We start from the raw sequence: 17,631 nt of genomic DNA, 5'->3' as shown, positions 1-17,631 counted from the left end.
CAGCTCACTTCCCTGGCTCCTGAAACACTAGTCTTTGTTTTCAAACTATTGCTTTACTGGCTCTTTATGTAAGTCTCCTAATGTAGGCGACACCTTGTCTTTAACCTGCTTGTCTGTACCCGTCATTCATTGATCAACATTTTGGCTTTCCTGGTATAACTATCACTTTTCCATAAGTAATTACACAGAATCAAGGGCATCCGGTTCCTGCAGCTTAACTCGTTCATGAACTAGCTGTGCCATCTTGAGCAGTTCACTTACAATGTCTTGGAGCTTTGAGAGTCAGTCAACAGTAGTACTACTCATTCACAAAATTATTGTATCTTTATCTGTGGCCTGGGACATTTCCGAATGTCTTTTTAGATCATGTTTCTTAGATGTTTTACAGGATTCCTCACTTATTTATCCTGTGTTAGTCTTCTTGGTTAAGCCACCCTCCCCAGTGTACTTTCATTTCAGCGCCTGTTATTCCAGGCACTTTGATTCCGGCTCAGGATCTCCACTTCCAGCTGAGATATGTGCCTCTGTTTTCCCTCTCCTTTACTCTGCTCAGCTTCAGTATTTTTGCTTTCCAAGAATGGCTGTTGTGTACTGTTGGCTTCCTTATACCCTCTTCTCCTATTGGACTCATTAACTTTATTTTGAAAGCTTCCTTGCATTTACATCATAAAATCTCTGTTCTAATTTTTCCTGAATTATGTCTTGGTGTGTTCTCTTTACCCTACAGCCTCTGGATACTGATCCATATTCTTTTATGAAATGGTCAGTCAGGTGAGGGGACAGAGGAGGCTCAGGAACAGATCCGGAAACAAGAGGCCTGGCAAGCCTTGCAGGGCCACCTGGAAAAGGCAGTGTGGAAGTTAGGAGGTAGTAGGGAGGGAGGGAGAGGTTGAGGCTGCCACCCTTACTGAGGTTTCCTGCAGAAAGGCAAAGCAATGCTAAACAATGATCAGAATAGCTTCAGTGTGCTCTTGACTGGAGTGATGGCCTCTGGCTGGGATGGTTAAAGCAGAGGACTGTTGAATCAAGAGCTTGATGAAAGAAACCTGCCTTTGGATTGCTTTTCATGTCACAGACATGCTTTTGGTTGAGGCCTTTGCTAAGAAACAACAGCCCCTGGGAGAGGCAGTGTCTCCTCTACCCAGAAGAGTTTCTTTGAGATGTCAAAACATCTTGAGATGAATTTTTTAATTTAAAATGTGAATACTTTGCCTTCTTCCCATGTCTCTAAAAAGTATAGCTAGGGCATTTTTAAAAGATTTTTTTTTTCTCCATCCAAATGTTTTGTTTGTTAGTTTAATATTGATTACATGAGTGAGGGGATCGTGGATCCATGTAGGCCTCCAATTAGGTGAAGAGGATCAGAATGAGGGGAAGGTGAATGAAACATACACTTCAGTATTTTTTCTCTTGTGTTCCTGTGTTGGGCGGGGTTGGGGAGTGTGCTGCTCCTTGTTGTCAAATTACATCAGTGCTCAGAGATGTCATCTTGGAGATACTGATGTGGGGAAGGGTATTCTGATAATACTACTTGAGTGGTTCTTAATTATTCTGAGCTGTTGACTTTGCACCAGAGGTTAGAATTTCCTTCTGAGGTCTTTGACTGATCATGTCTACCACAGTGTGCCACAGACCTAAGCACTTGTGGTAGAGCCTAGCCTGCAGTATTGTTCTGTATGTCTTGCTTTCCATCTTCTAATGAGATACTCAAAGTCCTCTGTTGACTTAGCTGAGCTAGCTGTTTGTCTTTCATGTGCACCTTGGCATGCTCTCTGTTCTTACATGGGAGTCAGAAATCGAGGTAGCTCCAAGTTCAGGCTACATGTCTCTGATTTTTCCTGAGGTCAGGGATCAAACACATCAGTGCATTGGGGAGCCCCCTAAGAAACCTCACCTTGGGCAGTGGGGAGGTCCCTCAGACCTGGCTTTGCTGTGCACCAGTTGGTCCGTGTCAAGTTCAGTCTCCTTTTTGTACCATCCAATGCATATGCCAGTGGGTGCAGCTGCCTGGTCAGTTCCATACCCAGCTTTAGTTCTCATGCAAACCATCAGGTGCTATGGCCTAATCAGGGACTTGTGGGAGGGCGAAGAACCCCTACCTGGCCTGCCCCCAGCCCCAACTTTTGTTTGCAGTTTTTCCCAGGCTGACCTGCTTCCAACTGCTGTAGTCTTGTCCAGGCTGCCCCAAGTAACCTCTACCATGCCTACCCCTAGCCTGGCTCTGACTTATGCATTCTAACAGGCTCCTCCTAGGCTTGCCCTAACCCCAGTTCTCACACGTGCCAACAAATTATGTGACCCTGCCTGGTCCACCCTAACTCAGGCTCTTGCTTGTGTCCATGGGTACTGTAGACTTGCCTGGCCTGGCCTGCCCCCACCATCTGTTGAGTGTACTGGTAGCTGCCACAGTTCAGCAGGGGCATCCTCAAAGATCCCCTACTGGACCCACCCTATGCACCGACAGGTGCTGCAGCCAAGCCCAGCCTAGTTTGGGCAACCACAAGGAACCTCTACCAGACTCAACTCCAAACACAGTTTTCAGTGCCAATGGGTGCTACAGCTAGCCTGGCTTGCCCACCCCCAGTATCAGCTGTCATTCCTCAGAGCCTTGATTTGATCCATGTAGGCCTTCCAGATTCCCTTTGCTTATTCACCTCCATCTCAGCTCCTTGGATTACCTGCAGTTACAATGACCTGGAACGTGGAAACACCTAGAAGTTATTCCGTACATATCGAACTAGCCCTCAGTGGCCCCTGTTCTGATTTGCCCCACAGATCCCCTTCCCCAGGCATCATGGAGCTCCCCCATCCCCCGCACTACCTCCCATGGCTTACGCCAGAGCTGACTGGGGCACATTGCAGGGGCCATTTAAACAATATTGCTAGTAGACTACTGTGCCAGGCAAAGCAGAAATCAGTCCATTTAGTATGATTTAATGCTTTGTGACTTGCATGGAGCTTGTTATCACTTATGGGAACTTGAAAGTGGAACTGTTGTAAAGAATTTTCATGAATTTCAGGAGAATAAACTGTTTTGTTCTGAAAGACTTTGTTTTGGTGCTGTGTTAGCAGCCAACTGCTTGTCTGATTTTCAAAGCCTCATCTTTTGGCCTTGTTGATTTTTTAATATAACTTGAACATATTTCTGTAATGTTACACATGTTCTCCCTGTTTTATTAAGAAATGATTAGCAATTAATCTAATGATATGCAATCTTACAGTCTTCAAAGAGGGATAAAATTTTCCTACGTTAAGACAGAGACCGCAAACTAATGATAAAGTGTGCAAGCTTAAATAGTGAAACTTCTTTGTGTGATTTGTTCAGCTCTCATTACTTCTAGTGTTCTTTCGTGTTGCTTTCTAATTACTTGGTATGGGCATGTATAGTTTAATTTCATTAACCATGGGTGTTTATGCAGTCTGTAGCTTTTTATTTACATACATACTTTTATAATTATCTCAAGGAAACCTGAAATAGCCCTTCTGGGTCATGTGATACACCTAATTATTAATGACATGTTTTCCAAAACTTGGGATCTGTAATGGCAGAGTTTCCACTCTTAGAACCCTAACTTTAAGCTCCTGGTATGTACTCTCCTGATAGGCCTGTGGTAGGGGTGTGTGTGTGTGTGTGTGCGTGCGCACGCTCTAGTGCAAACACAGATGTGAGGATTGGGAAATCCGTCCGTGTGTCTAGGCAATTCTTGTTTCTTTCTGTGATTTATTTTTATTTATTATTTTATCCAGTAAAATAATGTATAGCATTTTAAAAAATAACAATATGATAATTTGGAACCAATGTATTATATCTATTAGAAAATTATTGCACATCTCTTCTTAAATTAAGCCTGTTTCAAAAAAAAAAAATATATATAGGCCTGTTTCAACATCAGATCACAGCATAATTGGTTAAAAAGCATAACAGTAAAAAGGTGGTTTTTTTTTTTTTTTTGACATTTCGAAAAATTAGCAATTATGTAGGCTTGTTCAGCAGTCCCTGCTTTGGGACTAAAGAAATCAGTGCAAGTGTCTTGCTTTCCTTGTTCTTACTGTGTAAAGAGTTGCGTTTGACATGAGGTTGTCATTTATTAACGAGGTTAAATTAGTAATAAGTTGTCCTTGCTCATTGAAGAGTCATCAGGAAATTTCTTTTGCCCAAGCCTTGTAAGATGACAATGCAAGAGCCCCAGTACCTCTTTGGAACTCTGTCACCAACTTTCTTTACGACAGTGATAGTAATCTCTGCCTCAGAGTCTTCTTAAGTGTTGCGCCTTGTCCAACCTCAGCTGTGGCAAACACTTTTACAGATTTCTTTAGCCTTGTATATGCTCATGCACTCACCCTGCTATCCTGCCCTTAGAACAGCCGTTTACTGTTTTCGCTGTCTTTTAAATCGCTGCTCTTCTGTGAAGGCACTTGGAAAGTGCTGATTTGAAATAAATGCCCGGTGATTTAAAGTTTATTATTTTATTTTATTTGCTTTGATTTGTCTTAACAGTTCCAATTACTTTGCTTGCTTTTTAGGCACGCAAACCAATGGCCTGGACTTTGAGAAGCAGCCAGTGCCTGTGGGAAGTGCAATCTCAACAGCGCAGGCCCAGGCTTTCCTTGGACATCTCCATCAGGTAGAATGTTCTGCTTAACCTTAAGCGAGAGCCAAAGGATGGCGGCATTGAATGCTATGGCTTGAGGAAGTTATTTCAGCATGCTAGACTTCTACAATTCCTTAAAGCCTGGTGTTCATCACAACTGCTTGCATCCTCAGGTGGTTAGTGTGTCACCCTATAATTTGTTAACTGAAGAGTCCTTGACCCCACAACTCTGTAGAGAAAAAAAAAAAAAGGAATTCCTTTTAAATGGAATGTGTGTAATAGTTTTTATACACATGAGCAACAAACTGAAGGTGGTCAATTACTGCAATCATCTAAAATGATGTAGCCGCCATTGCCTATGACCCGCTGCAGATGGCTGTCAACTCAAAACTCATAACCTTCCTTCAGAACAGTTTGAGACTTTCGATTTGGGCAGCGACTAAGAGTTTGTTGCCTGAATGTCAAGCTCCATTATGGGATTCAAACAGATCTACCTCAACTTTTTCACCCTTAAGCCGTATGGTTTTCTTCCTGACTCTTAAGTGAGGCTGTGGATTCAAGTTACTATAAGTGAATATGTCATAAAACTTTAGTCTTTCCGTCAAATATGTCTGCAACTGCCTAAACTATAAAAGAAGCTCCTGGGCCCAGCACAATAGCTCAGTGGCTAAATCCTTGCCTTGCACAAACCAGTATCCTATATGGATACCAGTTCATGTTCCAGATGCTCCACTTCCCGTCCAGCTCTCTGCTTGTGGCCTGGGGAAAGCATCAGAAGGTGGCTCAAAGCCTTGGTCACCTGCACTCACATGGGAGACCCAGCAGAAGCTGCGGGCTCCTGGCTTCAGATAATCTCAGCTGTAGCAGTTACAGCCACTTGCAGGGTAAGCCAGTGGACAGAAGATCTTTCTCTGTGTGTATCCTTCTTTAACAAAAATAAATATAGCTTTTTATTTTTGAAGACCTTTAAAAAAAATTATAAAATTCAACATGTAGGGCCCGGCAGTGTGGCCTAACGGCTAAAGTCCTTGCCTTGAACGTGCCGGGATCCCATGTGGGCACCGGTTCTAATTCTGGCAGCTACACTTCCCTTCCAGCTCCCTGCTTGTGGCAGTCGAGGACGGCCCAAAACCTTGGGACCCTGCACCTGTGTGGGAGACCCAGAAGAAGTTCCTGGCTCCTGGCTTCAGATCAGATCAGTACCGACCGTAGCAATCACTAGGGGAGTGAATCATTGAACGGAAGATCTTCCTCTCTGTCTCTCCTCCTCTCTGTGTATCTGACTTTCCAATAAATGAAAATAAATCTTTAAAAAACAAAAAATTGAATATGTAAATCTTGAAAAGCACACTTACTTGTCCATGAGTTAGTTCAAAGGGGTGCCACATAGGCAGCACTTGCCGTATAATGAGGCCTAGTGATAGATTTTTGCTCAGAAACATGACTTTGTCTATATTGTAATACAATCTTTTTTTCATTTATGGTTTTGCTTTCCATGATTATAGTTAGGTGTGTTCAACCTAGACCAAAAATATTAAATTGAAAGTTCTAGAAATTAATAATTCATAAACCTTAAGCAACTTTTATTATATTAAGTTCTGTTTTATTATTGTTTTAATCACTTAATGTTCCTAATTTATAAACTAACATAGGTTATATTTGAGTGGCAAAATCCATGGTATACACTGAACTCATTATTGTCCATGATTTCATCTATCCACTGAGAGTCTTGGAACATGCTAAGCAGTGGAGGGCTATAACTGAGATGGAGAAGCTTTTACATGTAACTTTTTAAAATAAAATATCCAGATGGACTTGTATCTGAAGTGAATTTAGAAATGTATTTGAGAAAAACATATATATTCTCATGTTGATTTTCTTCTAAAAACTTTTTACTTCCAAAAACTTCTTTCCTCCAAGTGGTTTTCTGGTTACCTAAGAGGAATGGCACATAGTCACACAACACACAGTAGCATCTTTGGCCGAAGTCTGTGGTGGCCCAACTGCATTAAAAGAATCCTTGAACTTCTGTGTCCAGATTCTAAACTCTTCCTGTGCCAGTTCACAGCCCCTAGATCCCTGATGACCAGCATTGCAATAGCACCCAAAGCCAAGGACTGCGGTTGGAAAGCTGCTTCAACACACAAACCCCTCAAAAATTATGCTTGATTCGATGCCTCAGTAACAGCTGCCTTAATAGCCACTGAACTTTGCTTCAACATAAAGATAAATTTTTATGTGTACATACATAAAATAGTTTTAGATTTGTTGCTGCTTAATAAGTTTCACAAAGATGGGAACATTTTGTTTTTGTTTTGTTTACCTATATCCCCAATATTTGCCAATGAGCTCAAAATACAAAAGGCTTTCAGTGATTGTTTGTTGGATAAACAAGAGGTGGGTGAATGGCAAAATGGCGTGGGGATACTGAAGAAGAAATGATTAGTTCAGTCTGTAAAACCAACACTTCCTACTGTGGGTATTTTCTGAGCTATCTTAAGGTTGGATAAAGCAAAAGAGAGTGGTACAAGGATGCTCTGATTTTTGTTTTTAACTTTTCATTTTCAGAGCTTCCAAATCTGCTGAACAGTGGGTCTGTCTAAAAAGTCTTTCCCTGGATTAAAAAATTGTTGCCAAGTGCCATCTTTGCTTTGTGTGTATGTTCATGTGCACATGTGCTCACAGATGTTGACACACATATAAACTCCTATTTTTTCGTATCATTTTAAGTGAGTTAGACATTTTGACCATTTACTTATTAAAATGTTTTTTAAAAGATTTATTTGATAGGCAGAGAGCCAGAATATTGTGGGAAGGGGAAAGAGACAGAACGTCCATCCTCTGGCTTACTCCCCAAATGGGCACAACCCCTGGAACTAATTGAAGCTGAAGGCCAGAACTGCAGCTCGGTCACCCACACAGGTGGCAGGGCTTTGAGCACCATGACTGTCATAAACTTCCCTTCCCAGGCACAATAGCTGGAAGCTGGTTTGGAAGCGGAGAAGCTGGAACTTGAGCTGACACTGTGCTATGCGTTCATTCTTTCACAGCACAATGCCCAGTCCTGTGAATTGGGTTCACAGTCAGAATTAAAGTGAAATTTAAGTGAAGCCACTTTGCTTCTGTGAAACCTATGACCAAATATATAAAGTCCAGGTGTTGAGCATTATTCCATAATGTTCTTTCCACCTGCTATTTTCATTATAGCATACAGGTACCTAACATAATTTCACTGTTAACAGCTGACCGAGCTACTAAAGAACTCCATGCCAACTCTTATATTGAAGTTGGGTGAAATGTTGATGATTTATGACATATACAGAATGGAGTTTATTAACTCCTAGTAATGATGTTGCCTTTTTGCAGTTTCCTAGATAGGAACCTGGAATGATCTGGGCTTCTTCATCTGAATATGATCAGTTGCCAGTATCCTTAGGTAGCATATTATAATGCCTTTCATGTTTTCCACTGTTTCTTCCCACTTTTTCCACCATAGTAATTTAAGTTCACCATCATTCTTCCTTCTCAGTCTTTCTTTTTTCTTGGGACTATATTGATAGTTTTGAAGATACGAACCAGTAATTTATATTGTTCCTCAATTTGAGTTTGTTTTATGTTTCATCAAAATTATTTCTACACTTTTGGTCAAGTAGCACTTGTCTGCCAGGCCCCCCTTGGTAAAATTTCTGTTTCACCCCTGTAATTAATAATTACCTGTGGAGACAGAGTTGGGTGTTGTTATCCACAGATGCCTCTTGTGAGTTATCCGAGTTGCCAGTGATGTTTTTGTTGTTTCAAGTGTGTCCTTATTTTAACATAACCATAATTTGAGCTGTCTGAACTTTTGAAAGGTGAGTGTTAAATATCATGACACACTTTCATGTGTGCTTTATGTACCAGATTTTTCAGCCAGAAATTTAAAGCTGTGATGGTAAGTGTTTTGAAGACTTTGAATGCTAGGTGTGTGTATATATCCGTAAAGCTTCTACTCTAGTGCATAAATGGAGATTTTGAAATAAAAATAAATAGTTCTTCATTGCTTGTAGTGATGAAAGTAGTGTATGTGGATAGTTTCTTTGTATGTGTTCTTTAACAGTGTAGAAGGTGAATGAAGATTTTGGAGTTTAAACAATCTGAATGCAAACAGAATGTGCCATAAGACCATCCCACACAATGCAGTGTGCTCCTTCAGTGTGGGAAAACATCTTCAGGAAAAAATAATAGCTTTTTGAGTGTGAGTAGAGGAACAAACTGAGAGCTTGTCTGTAAAGGTTTTTTGTTTGTTTGTTTTTGTTTTTAATTTACTTAGTTTTTATTTGAAAGGCAGATTTACAGAGAGAGAGGGGGAAAGATCTTCTGTTCGCCAATTCACTCCCTAAGTAGCCGCAATGGCCAGAGTTGAGCTGATCAGGAGCCAGGAGCCTGCTCTGGGTCTCCCACATGGGTGTGGGTCCCAAGGTTTTCAGCCATCCCCTTCTGCTTTCCCAGGCCACAAGTAGAGAACCAAATGGGAAGTGGAGCAGCCAGGACATAAGCCAGTGTCCACGTGGGATCCCAGCTCTTGCAAGGCGAGGATTTAGCCACTAGGCTACCAGGCCAGGCCTTTGTTCATAAAGTTTTAACCTCATTAGATAAAACTCTTTGTATTCTCATTTCTAGATCAGTGACATACATTTACTAGAGACTTAAAATATTTGTAAATGGCAACTCTGAACATGAACAGTACTAGACTAGAACTTACCCTGATTACTTTACTTGTAGGTCCAGCTTGCTGGAACGAGTTTACAGGCCGCTGCTCAGTCTTTAAATGTACAGGTAAGCTGGGATGTGGGATTATAGGTCAGGTTTTAATTTACAACCTTCGTGTTTTTCTAATTTTATATAATCAAAATTTTATAACAAGAAATCCTTAGGAGTGTGATTCTTGTCAGTAAACTGAATCCCATAAATATCTGAATAATGATAATTATTTTTATTAATAGAAATGAATTTTATGTTCTGATACTGTGTATGAACCAACTTTGTTTTCAAAGTTTTATGTCTGGCGTTCAGTACAAATGATTCTGAGGTCTGTAACAGCTCTAACACATACCTAAACACAAAGTCAAATCTCGTAAATGCCTGCTAGTTTTCCAAGGATCTTTTATCATTTTTCATGTCTTAGGGAAACATAGTACAGAAGAAAGACACTGGATTAGCAGAAAAATGGCTCTTAGGTTAGAATTTTCTGGGTTTTTTTTTTTTTAAAGATATTTTGCTTGAAACTTAATGTTACAAAGAGGCAGAGACAGCAGGAGGGAGAGAGTTCTTCCGTCTGTTGTTTCATTCCCCAAAGAGCCACAAAGGTCAGAGCTGGGCTGGTTCAAAGCTGGGAGCCAGGAGCGCCTTCCAGGTCTCCACCAGGGTACAAGGACCCAAGTACTTGGGCCATCTTCCACTGCTTTCTGAGGCCATAAGCAGAGAGCTGAATCAGAAGTGGAGCAGCTGGGACTAGAACCAGCAGTCATATGGGATGCCGGATCACATGTGGAGGATTAGAGTGCTATGCCACTGTATCAGCCCCAGGTTAGATTTTTCAGTATTAGTTGTGTGACCTTTGGCAAATCAGTAAACTTCCTAGGGCTCTGTGTTTTCCATTCTGTATTTAAGTAGAGGCATAGCAAAGATTTTCAGGGTTCTTTTCTGCTGTATTATGTTATACTTCTAAAAATTGCAATTAAACCTTTTTGTAAACATTGTTGGATATAGTCAAAATTAAAATGAAAATTAGGTGAGGCTACTGGTTTGCTTGTGTGAGCTATATGATGCAGTATACAAAATTCAGACGTTGCACTTTAGTCCATAACATCTCCTTCAACCTGCTATTTTCATTATAGCACATAGGTACCTAACATACAGAGGGAAAGCAGTGTTCTGGAAGATTGATTTCAGTGTTGCTAGTCTGGGTGGAGTATTCCCTGAAACCCGGTGGAGTATGGAACTGGTAACACATGGAAACAAGGAGAAAAAAGAAAGGAGATAATGTGACCTTCCTTTCTGAGGTAGAAAAGGCAGAAAATTGCCTTGGTTGCCATGGTAAACTTTCATCCCTTAGAGAGATGTTGGCAAACAGGCTGTATCTCCAGTGCAAAATGTTTACAGTCCTGCACTGTAATTATCTTTCAATGACTGGCAGAATTAATCAGAGCTTTTATGTTAATTAGCCTTGCTGCAGTCCCCAAAACAGGTGGAGGGAAATATGCAAATCTATGCAGAATTTTAATACTCTGCATAACCAGTTTTAATTACCATTAAATTTTCTCTCTGTGCCTCTTTTAGGAATATTTTCTCTTTCTCTCTTAACTGCAGTGTTTTCCTTCAAGCTTAATATGTTACTTCATGGTAGATTTGTTAGGTTCACAGTTCTTTAAAATATTAGATGAAGGATTCTGTGGGTTTAGTAATTGGTCTCTGAGACGACACATAAAGAAATTTCAGACTGACAACCAGGCCGTGCCAACATGTTGGTATGGATAGTCAGGTACAGAGTTAGAGTCAAATGTATTCTTTTCTCCACTCTTTCTTGTTTCTTATTTCCAAAGGTAAGGATTTGGGGTTGTGAAAAAAATTCTGTTCATTTATAGAGGAACAACTCATTTTTTTTCTTGTCAACTTTGCTTCAACTTTGATAGTACTGAAATCAAAAGTCTAAAAGCCTAACACGCAAGTTCTGAGGAAAATACAAGGACTTAGAAGAAAGGAGAGAAACCAGAAAACTCATAATCAAATGAGCTGTTTGTGTTGAATTTCTGTTTATTTATTTGAAAACACAGAGCTTCCCTCTATGGGTTGTTCTCCAAATGCTTGTTAAAATACCAGAGGGCTGAGGCTGGTAGACAAAGCTCAAGCCAAATTTCGCATGTGGGTGGTAGGACCCAGCTACTTGAGTTGTCACCACTGGTTACCACAGTCAACATTAGTAGACGCTGTGCCCAGGAGCCAGAGCTGCGTCTCAAACACAGGCAACCCAGTGTGGGCCCTGGGCGTCCTGACCAGCATTCTGTTAGTCAGAAGCCCACCCCTCCATTTCAAATCATTCTTAAAATATAAAATGACAAGAGAATTTCTTGTAATCAGCTATTGAAATATTTTGTTTCCTCTCCCACCCCACCCAAGTCCAAATCTAATGAAGAATCGGGGGATTCCCAGCAGCCAAGCCAGCCTTCCCAGCAGCCTTCAGTGCAGACAACCATTCCCCAGACCCAGCTTATGCTGGCTGGAGGACAGATAACCGGGGTAAGTTTTTGCCAAGAGGGTTGTGATCAACTATCTGTGTGTCAGAACAGCTCACCATAGTTGGCAGTGCCCTCAAGGAACTTTCTGCATTCTACAAACATGGAAAACAAATTGTCTTAGTTTTGAGTTTTCAGGACATCTTTTATATGGTTTCATATGTTCTGGATAAACTAAGGACTTTTCTTAAATTTTTCTTTTTTCTTTTTAATATTTAATTTTTTAAAAAATTTTTGGGAGAAAATTTTGTTTTCAAGATTCATCTGTAACAGACAGGAAGCAAGTTGATGGAAATGATAAATGTCCAATTGGAGACAGTAGTTACTCTTGTGGAAAGAGCAGTGAGTGAGGAGGGCACAGCAGCCTGCGTCTGCCCTGGTGATTTTTACTTTATTGATGTGGGAAAAAAACATTTTTCCAATTTATCCATCATAAGCTTATTAATATAAACTAAGGACTCTTCAGAATCCACATTTGAGTTACTACTTCATCATGCGGAGGAGTCATTATCATGTGATTGAGACAGTTAAACTGATGAAATGATTGTTGATGTGACGTTATGACACTGTTGCAAGATAGAAGTTACAGAATAAATTTAGTACTACAAAAGAGGAGCATTCTCTCTACGTCACTATGTAATGCTCGGAAATAAAGCGTGGTCTCACATCCTGGCTCTGGAATTTAATATAGAAGTACATATGGATTTCCCTTCTGGATTACCCTGTGTCTCAGTTTCCCTTCTTTAAACTGCAGCTGTTACTGTGGCCATTTCACAGTGCTGTTGTGAAGTTTACAGATGTATTAAAGCTTATAAGAAAATGCTTAGCATTCAGCATTCGATACTTCCGTGTGTTTTAATTGGTAATCATTCACATTGATAACCATGTTTAGTTTTTGACTTTTCAGCTATTTTTGCTGTAAGACATCGTTCAAAAGATTTTTCCACTGTTAAAGACTGATTTCTTAAATCATCCTTTTAGTGGGGCTTTGGGACATGCTAAGGAAAGAGTTACTCAGTTCACATCTCTATTCTGTTTTCTTCATTGTGGTTAAATAAATTTTGACCATGGAAAGCCGTTTCAAAATAGTTTATAAAATGCCATCCACAGCGATTAGTATATGTCTGTATATACTATATAAAAATAATGTGTACATATGTCTTGAAGGGTATTAAATGGTTTCATTTTGATTCCTGTATTTCTCATGCAAACTGTGGTGGATCCTTTTACGTTGGAGGGTTGTGCCATCAAGTTTCTGCCTCCGAGTATTATATGATACCTCTTGTTTGGTCAAAATGTATCACCAAAAGAATGATAGGATACACTTGTTACCTTGATAGAATTTTATTTGAAATAGGTTGTATTATGAAAGCAAGTTCAAGTCTATTGTGAATGCCTCTCCTGTTGAATCTTTAGGGAATTTTTTTTCCTGTTATGGTAAGTAGTGTACAGTAGTTACAGGCACTTGAGCTGGCAGATTCTGGGGCTTGTATTAAACCTGGGCATTAGGATTCATTTGCATGTGAAGAGAGTGGCTGTCACCACCTGTTCAGTGGAGATAATGTTGGCAAAGGGGATGTAAAGTTGCAGTCTCAATTCTTTCAATATCAGAAATGACTGCGTTAAGGAAAGGCCTGCAGGGAGACTTGGAAAACAAACAAATGGACTTCAGTTTTCCTTAGACATGGCTTAGGATATATGGAAATAATAGAATATGACAGTGATGCCCACTAGTGGGAAGTAGCTGGGCCTTATCAGTTCTTTCCATGGTCATATCCAGCATCCTTGCTTCTCATTCATCTGCCTAATCACTTGCTTTCCTGTTGAGTGTAAGTTTCTTTTCATATCCTGTCAGCATTGATTCCTTCCCCACCCCCGCCCTTTGCTCACTAGTTAATTACTTTTTTTTTTTTTTTTTGCCTGAAACATAGGGCCTTGGTCAAGCATGAATGATTGTTTAAGGCCAGAGTTAGGAGCAACATTTTAATTTTAATGCTCTATTGGCTAGTTGGTGTCTAGTACCACTTGGACTACCTATTTCAAAGCAGTTGGCTTGCCCTAGGCCCTTCTCCTTCAACCCTTTCCTATTATTCTGATTTTGTTTAGCTCACTTTGACGCCAGCCCAGCAACAGCTACTGCTGCAGCAGGCCCAGGCCCAGGCTCAGCTGCTGGCTGCTGCAGTGCAGCAGCATTCTGCCAGCCAACAGCACAGTGCTGCTGGGGCCACCATCTCCGCCTCCGCCGCCACGCCCATGACGCAGATCCCCCTCTCGCAGCCCATCCAGATCGCCCAGGTGAGTGAGGCACCCTGCAGGAACGGGAGGGCAGGTTTTATTTCATATCATGCTAACTTTCTGATTGTTTCTGTAAGCCATTGAAAGCAGAGGTGCTCTAGATCACGAGGTAAATGGTATCCTCCTTTACCATTGAATTGGAAAGAACACATTTGCTTGCTTGTTCAAGTTGACATTAGAAACACATAGCTGATTTGATTACTTGAATACTGTTTATATTAAGTGACAGTTCTTGAGTAATTAGTTGGCATATTTCTGAAGCAGGGGATTACTGTATTTATCTTAATTAGCTAATTGCAGCAGGCATGTACATCTTGATGTACTCGGCAGTGAGTATTGCCACCGGGCGGGAGACACACTGCAAGCCAGCTCTGCCTCAGCGGGATTCGCATTGCCCGGAAGTGCGCTAGAATGCTGCTGGTTTTGACTTCCACTTTTTAGGTCAGAATTTCTAGAGATAACAAAAATGTGTTTAAGAGGCATAGACAATAACACCACAGAAGAAAATACTCGTGAGAAAAGTCTCTTAAGTCAAAAAAAGTATCGTTATGTCAGTAAAATATATGAAGAGAGATTGTGTGTCTATTGGTAAACAATTGTTTCTCCCTTACAAAGGCAGAAATGGACTTAAATTATAACTAGACATTTCAAGAGAAAAGTATAAAGAATACAATCTTTATCAAGATCATGTTTTCATTTGGTCACTCACTTTATTGCCAAATAAATGTCTTTAATACCTGAGTGGTGAGGCCTGTATATATTAACATTGTCAAAATAAGACAATGGACATAAAAACACTTAAGTTATAAAACACTAATCCAATGCAAATAAAGTGCTATTTGTGTGTTATGAATCAGACTTATATATGGTTAACTTTTTTAAGAGTTATCTGATTGGAAGGCAAGGATAGGAGAAACAGACAGAGAGATCTTGCATCCACAGTTCACTCCCCAAATAGCCACCATTGTTGGTCAGGCCAGACCAAATCCAGCAGCCCCAGCACTAGGGCCATTCACTGCTTTCTCAGGCTGGATCCAAAGCAAAGGAACAGAGACTCCAACTGGTACTCTGATACAGGACGCCACCATTACAAACAGGGGCTGAACATTCTGAGATGTAACTCTGGCCCAGCTATTCTTTTTAAATAATTTGATTTCTCAGTTGATTTGGGTAAGATAGTGTCAAATTTCATGAATCATTGACATTCTTATAATTTATACATGAAATTTATAATTTATATATGAAATTTATACAGAAATTCAGATATGGCTCTCTGAAGTTTTACCTAACAAGAGAAAACTCAACCAAATACTTTAAAACTTTCCTTGCATGATTTTTAAAGCCCACAGTGTATGTTTAAAAACAGAACACTAGCCATTTGTTCAGAGGAAATTTTAAACGATTTTTGACAATTAGGCCTAACATTAATTCGTGCCTATACTAGTGGTGTGTCCTTGCACAGGTTCCTTATTTCTTTGCTGGCTTTATCAGCACACCCAGAGCACACAACCTCTGTGGAGATATGAGCGATGCTAGGTAACTGACTCTTCTTCATGTAGATCTGACAGAAGTCATCAGCTACAACCAAACAAGTTTATACTTCAGAAACTCCAATCTCTGTTTTAATTCTGGTTTTTCAGGATCTTCAACAACTACAACAACTACAGCAGCAGAATCTCAACCTGCAGCAGTTTGTGTTGGTACATCCGACAACCAACTTGCAACCAGCACAGTTCATCATCTCACAGACGCCCCAGGGCCAGCAGGGTGAGCTTCTCAGCAATTGACTAGTGGTGTACACACTGTCCCCTTGAGGGAACTCACAGAGCAACTGGTATCATTTAAGCCCTACAACCACCCCTTAGAATAATGTTCTAATTCAAGCCTATTTCATTGAAATTAAACTGTTTATAGCAAGAAAAATATTTTTCCTGTATATACTACATTATTGAGGTTGCACTTCACATTTAATGGCTATAGTAGAACCAAGAGTTTGCCTAAAAGTCTAAGTCATTCAAAATGCTAAACATAAAATGGCTAAGTGGCTTTTAGTGCTTTGACAGTTTGTCATGGGAATATATTCAAAGAGTATTGACTGAGCACTGAAAGGGTATAATTCTGAGACTCCCTTTTAAAAAAAAGTTTGAGAAGAGAGGGTGTTAGTGTATTAGAAACTTTGTGGATTCGTGGATTATAAAAATCGTTGCCATAAATTAATTTCTGTCTCAATAAGGTTTGATCATATTTATAAGATTGATTAATTAAATCAATTCAGCAAGTGTCTGAATTATGCATTGGTTTACACCTACCATTTTTTTTTTAAATTATTTATTTTGTAAAGGCAGATTTATAGATGGAGATACAGAAATCTTTTGTCCACTGGCTCCCTCCCCAAGTAGCCACAACAGCCAGAGCTGAGCCTGTCTGACACCAGGAGCCAGGAGCCTCCTATGAGTCTCCCACACAGGTGCAGGATTCCAAGGCTTTGCGTCATCCTCTGCTGCTTTCCCATGCCAAAAGCAGGGAGCTGGATGGGAAATGGAGCAGCCAGGATATTAACTGGCGCCCATATGGGATACAAGCGGTTGCGGGATGTGGATTTTAGTCACTAGGATATCACACTGGGCCCTATGTCTATCAGTTCTAAATAATTTGGGGGGGTTTGTTTTTATTTTTGCCTTTTCTCCCAAGATCATTCATTCCAAAATCTTCTGTTGTCTAAATGCATACTGTATGGCACATATGTTCAAAACTAAAAGATAAAAGAATCTGGTCTGGGAACACCTCAGACAAAGTTTCTTTTGGAATTTCCCCACTCGAACTGCCAGACTCAGAACCCTAACCATGAAAAGACAGAGGACAGAACAAGTCAACCAACCACCTCAGCCATGTGTTGGCAGTGAAAAACTGGGCAGACGGAGACTCTAAGATGAACTGTGTCAATCAGTGGATTCTTCAACAACCTCATTGTGCTTGCAGTGGTGAGAATGACAGTGGTTCATAACTGTTATCAAAACCACTTGAGCAGGACCCTCGGAGCATGCCCCACATCAGGGACCTGGGGTGGGTGGGAGACTGGGTGGGGCTTCTCCCTTAATATCCCCCTTTACCTCAGATACATGAAGGAAACAATGTGGAAATAATAGTCTTACCCACTTTCCTGTAGCCCTTGAACCTTTTTACCCTAATTAACTATGTAAAGATTGCCAAAAATATAATAAAAAAATGGAAAAAGTTAAAAAAGACTAAAAGATAACCAAGTCAGTTTTCCCTCTGAGTTCAGTTTAGAAGCAGAGAAAGACCTGCCATCAGTGTTGGTTGACAGACACAGAATTCTGTGGTAGCCAAGACCTTTGTGATCAGAGATGCCTCCTAGGCACATTTGGGAGGATGCATCTACACACTTACAAAACGGAGACTGTCAGTCTTAGAAAATGAACAATACCCATGAAGCTCAGAGACATGGAAGGAGA

At 40.4% G+C, this 17,631-nt stretch overlaps 1 protein-coding gene across 3 annotated transcripts in view; it reads left to right on the top strand.

Annotated features, from left to right (window-relative positions):
• The window catches only part of LOC121166365 (POU domain, class 2, transcription factor 1), a 141,995-nt gene that overhangs the window by 98,129 nt on the left and 26,235 nt on the right, over positions 1–17,631 (top strand). For 2 of the 3 annotated variants that reach the window (XM_040995513.1, XM_040995512.1), the window contains exons 3-7: positions 4,525–4,625; positions 9,354–9,407; positions 11,748–11,867; positions 13,970–14,158; positions 15,799–15,925. In XM_040995513.1, the coding sequence (XP_040851447.1) occupies positions 4,525–4,625; positions 9,354–9,407; positions 11,748–11,867; positions 13,970–14,158; positions 15,799–15,925 (591 nt within the window). The remainder of the gene's footprint in view (positions 1–4,524; positions 4,626–9,353; positions 9,408–11,747; positions 11,868–13,969; positions 14,159–15,798; positions 15,926–17,631) is intronic. The other variant, XM_040995514.1, reaches the window with a different exon arrangement.

The sequence above is a fragment of the Ochotona curzoniae genome, unplaced genomic scaffold, assembly GCF_017591425.1.
Source record: "Ochotona curzoniae isolate NIBS_2020 unplaced genomic scaffold, NIBS_Ocur_1.0 patch137, whole genome shotgun sequence".
Lineage (NCBI taxonomy): Eukaryota > Metazoa > Chordata > Mammalia > Lagomorpha > Ochotonidae > Ochotona > Ochotona curzoniae.
The sequence above is the reverse complement of the archived record's forward strand: the minus strand, read 5'-3'. Positions and strand labels throughout refer to the sequence as shown.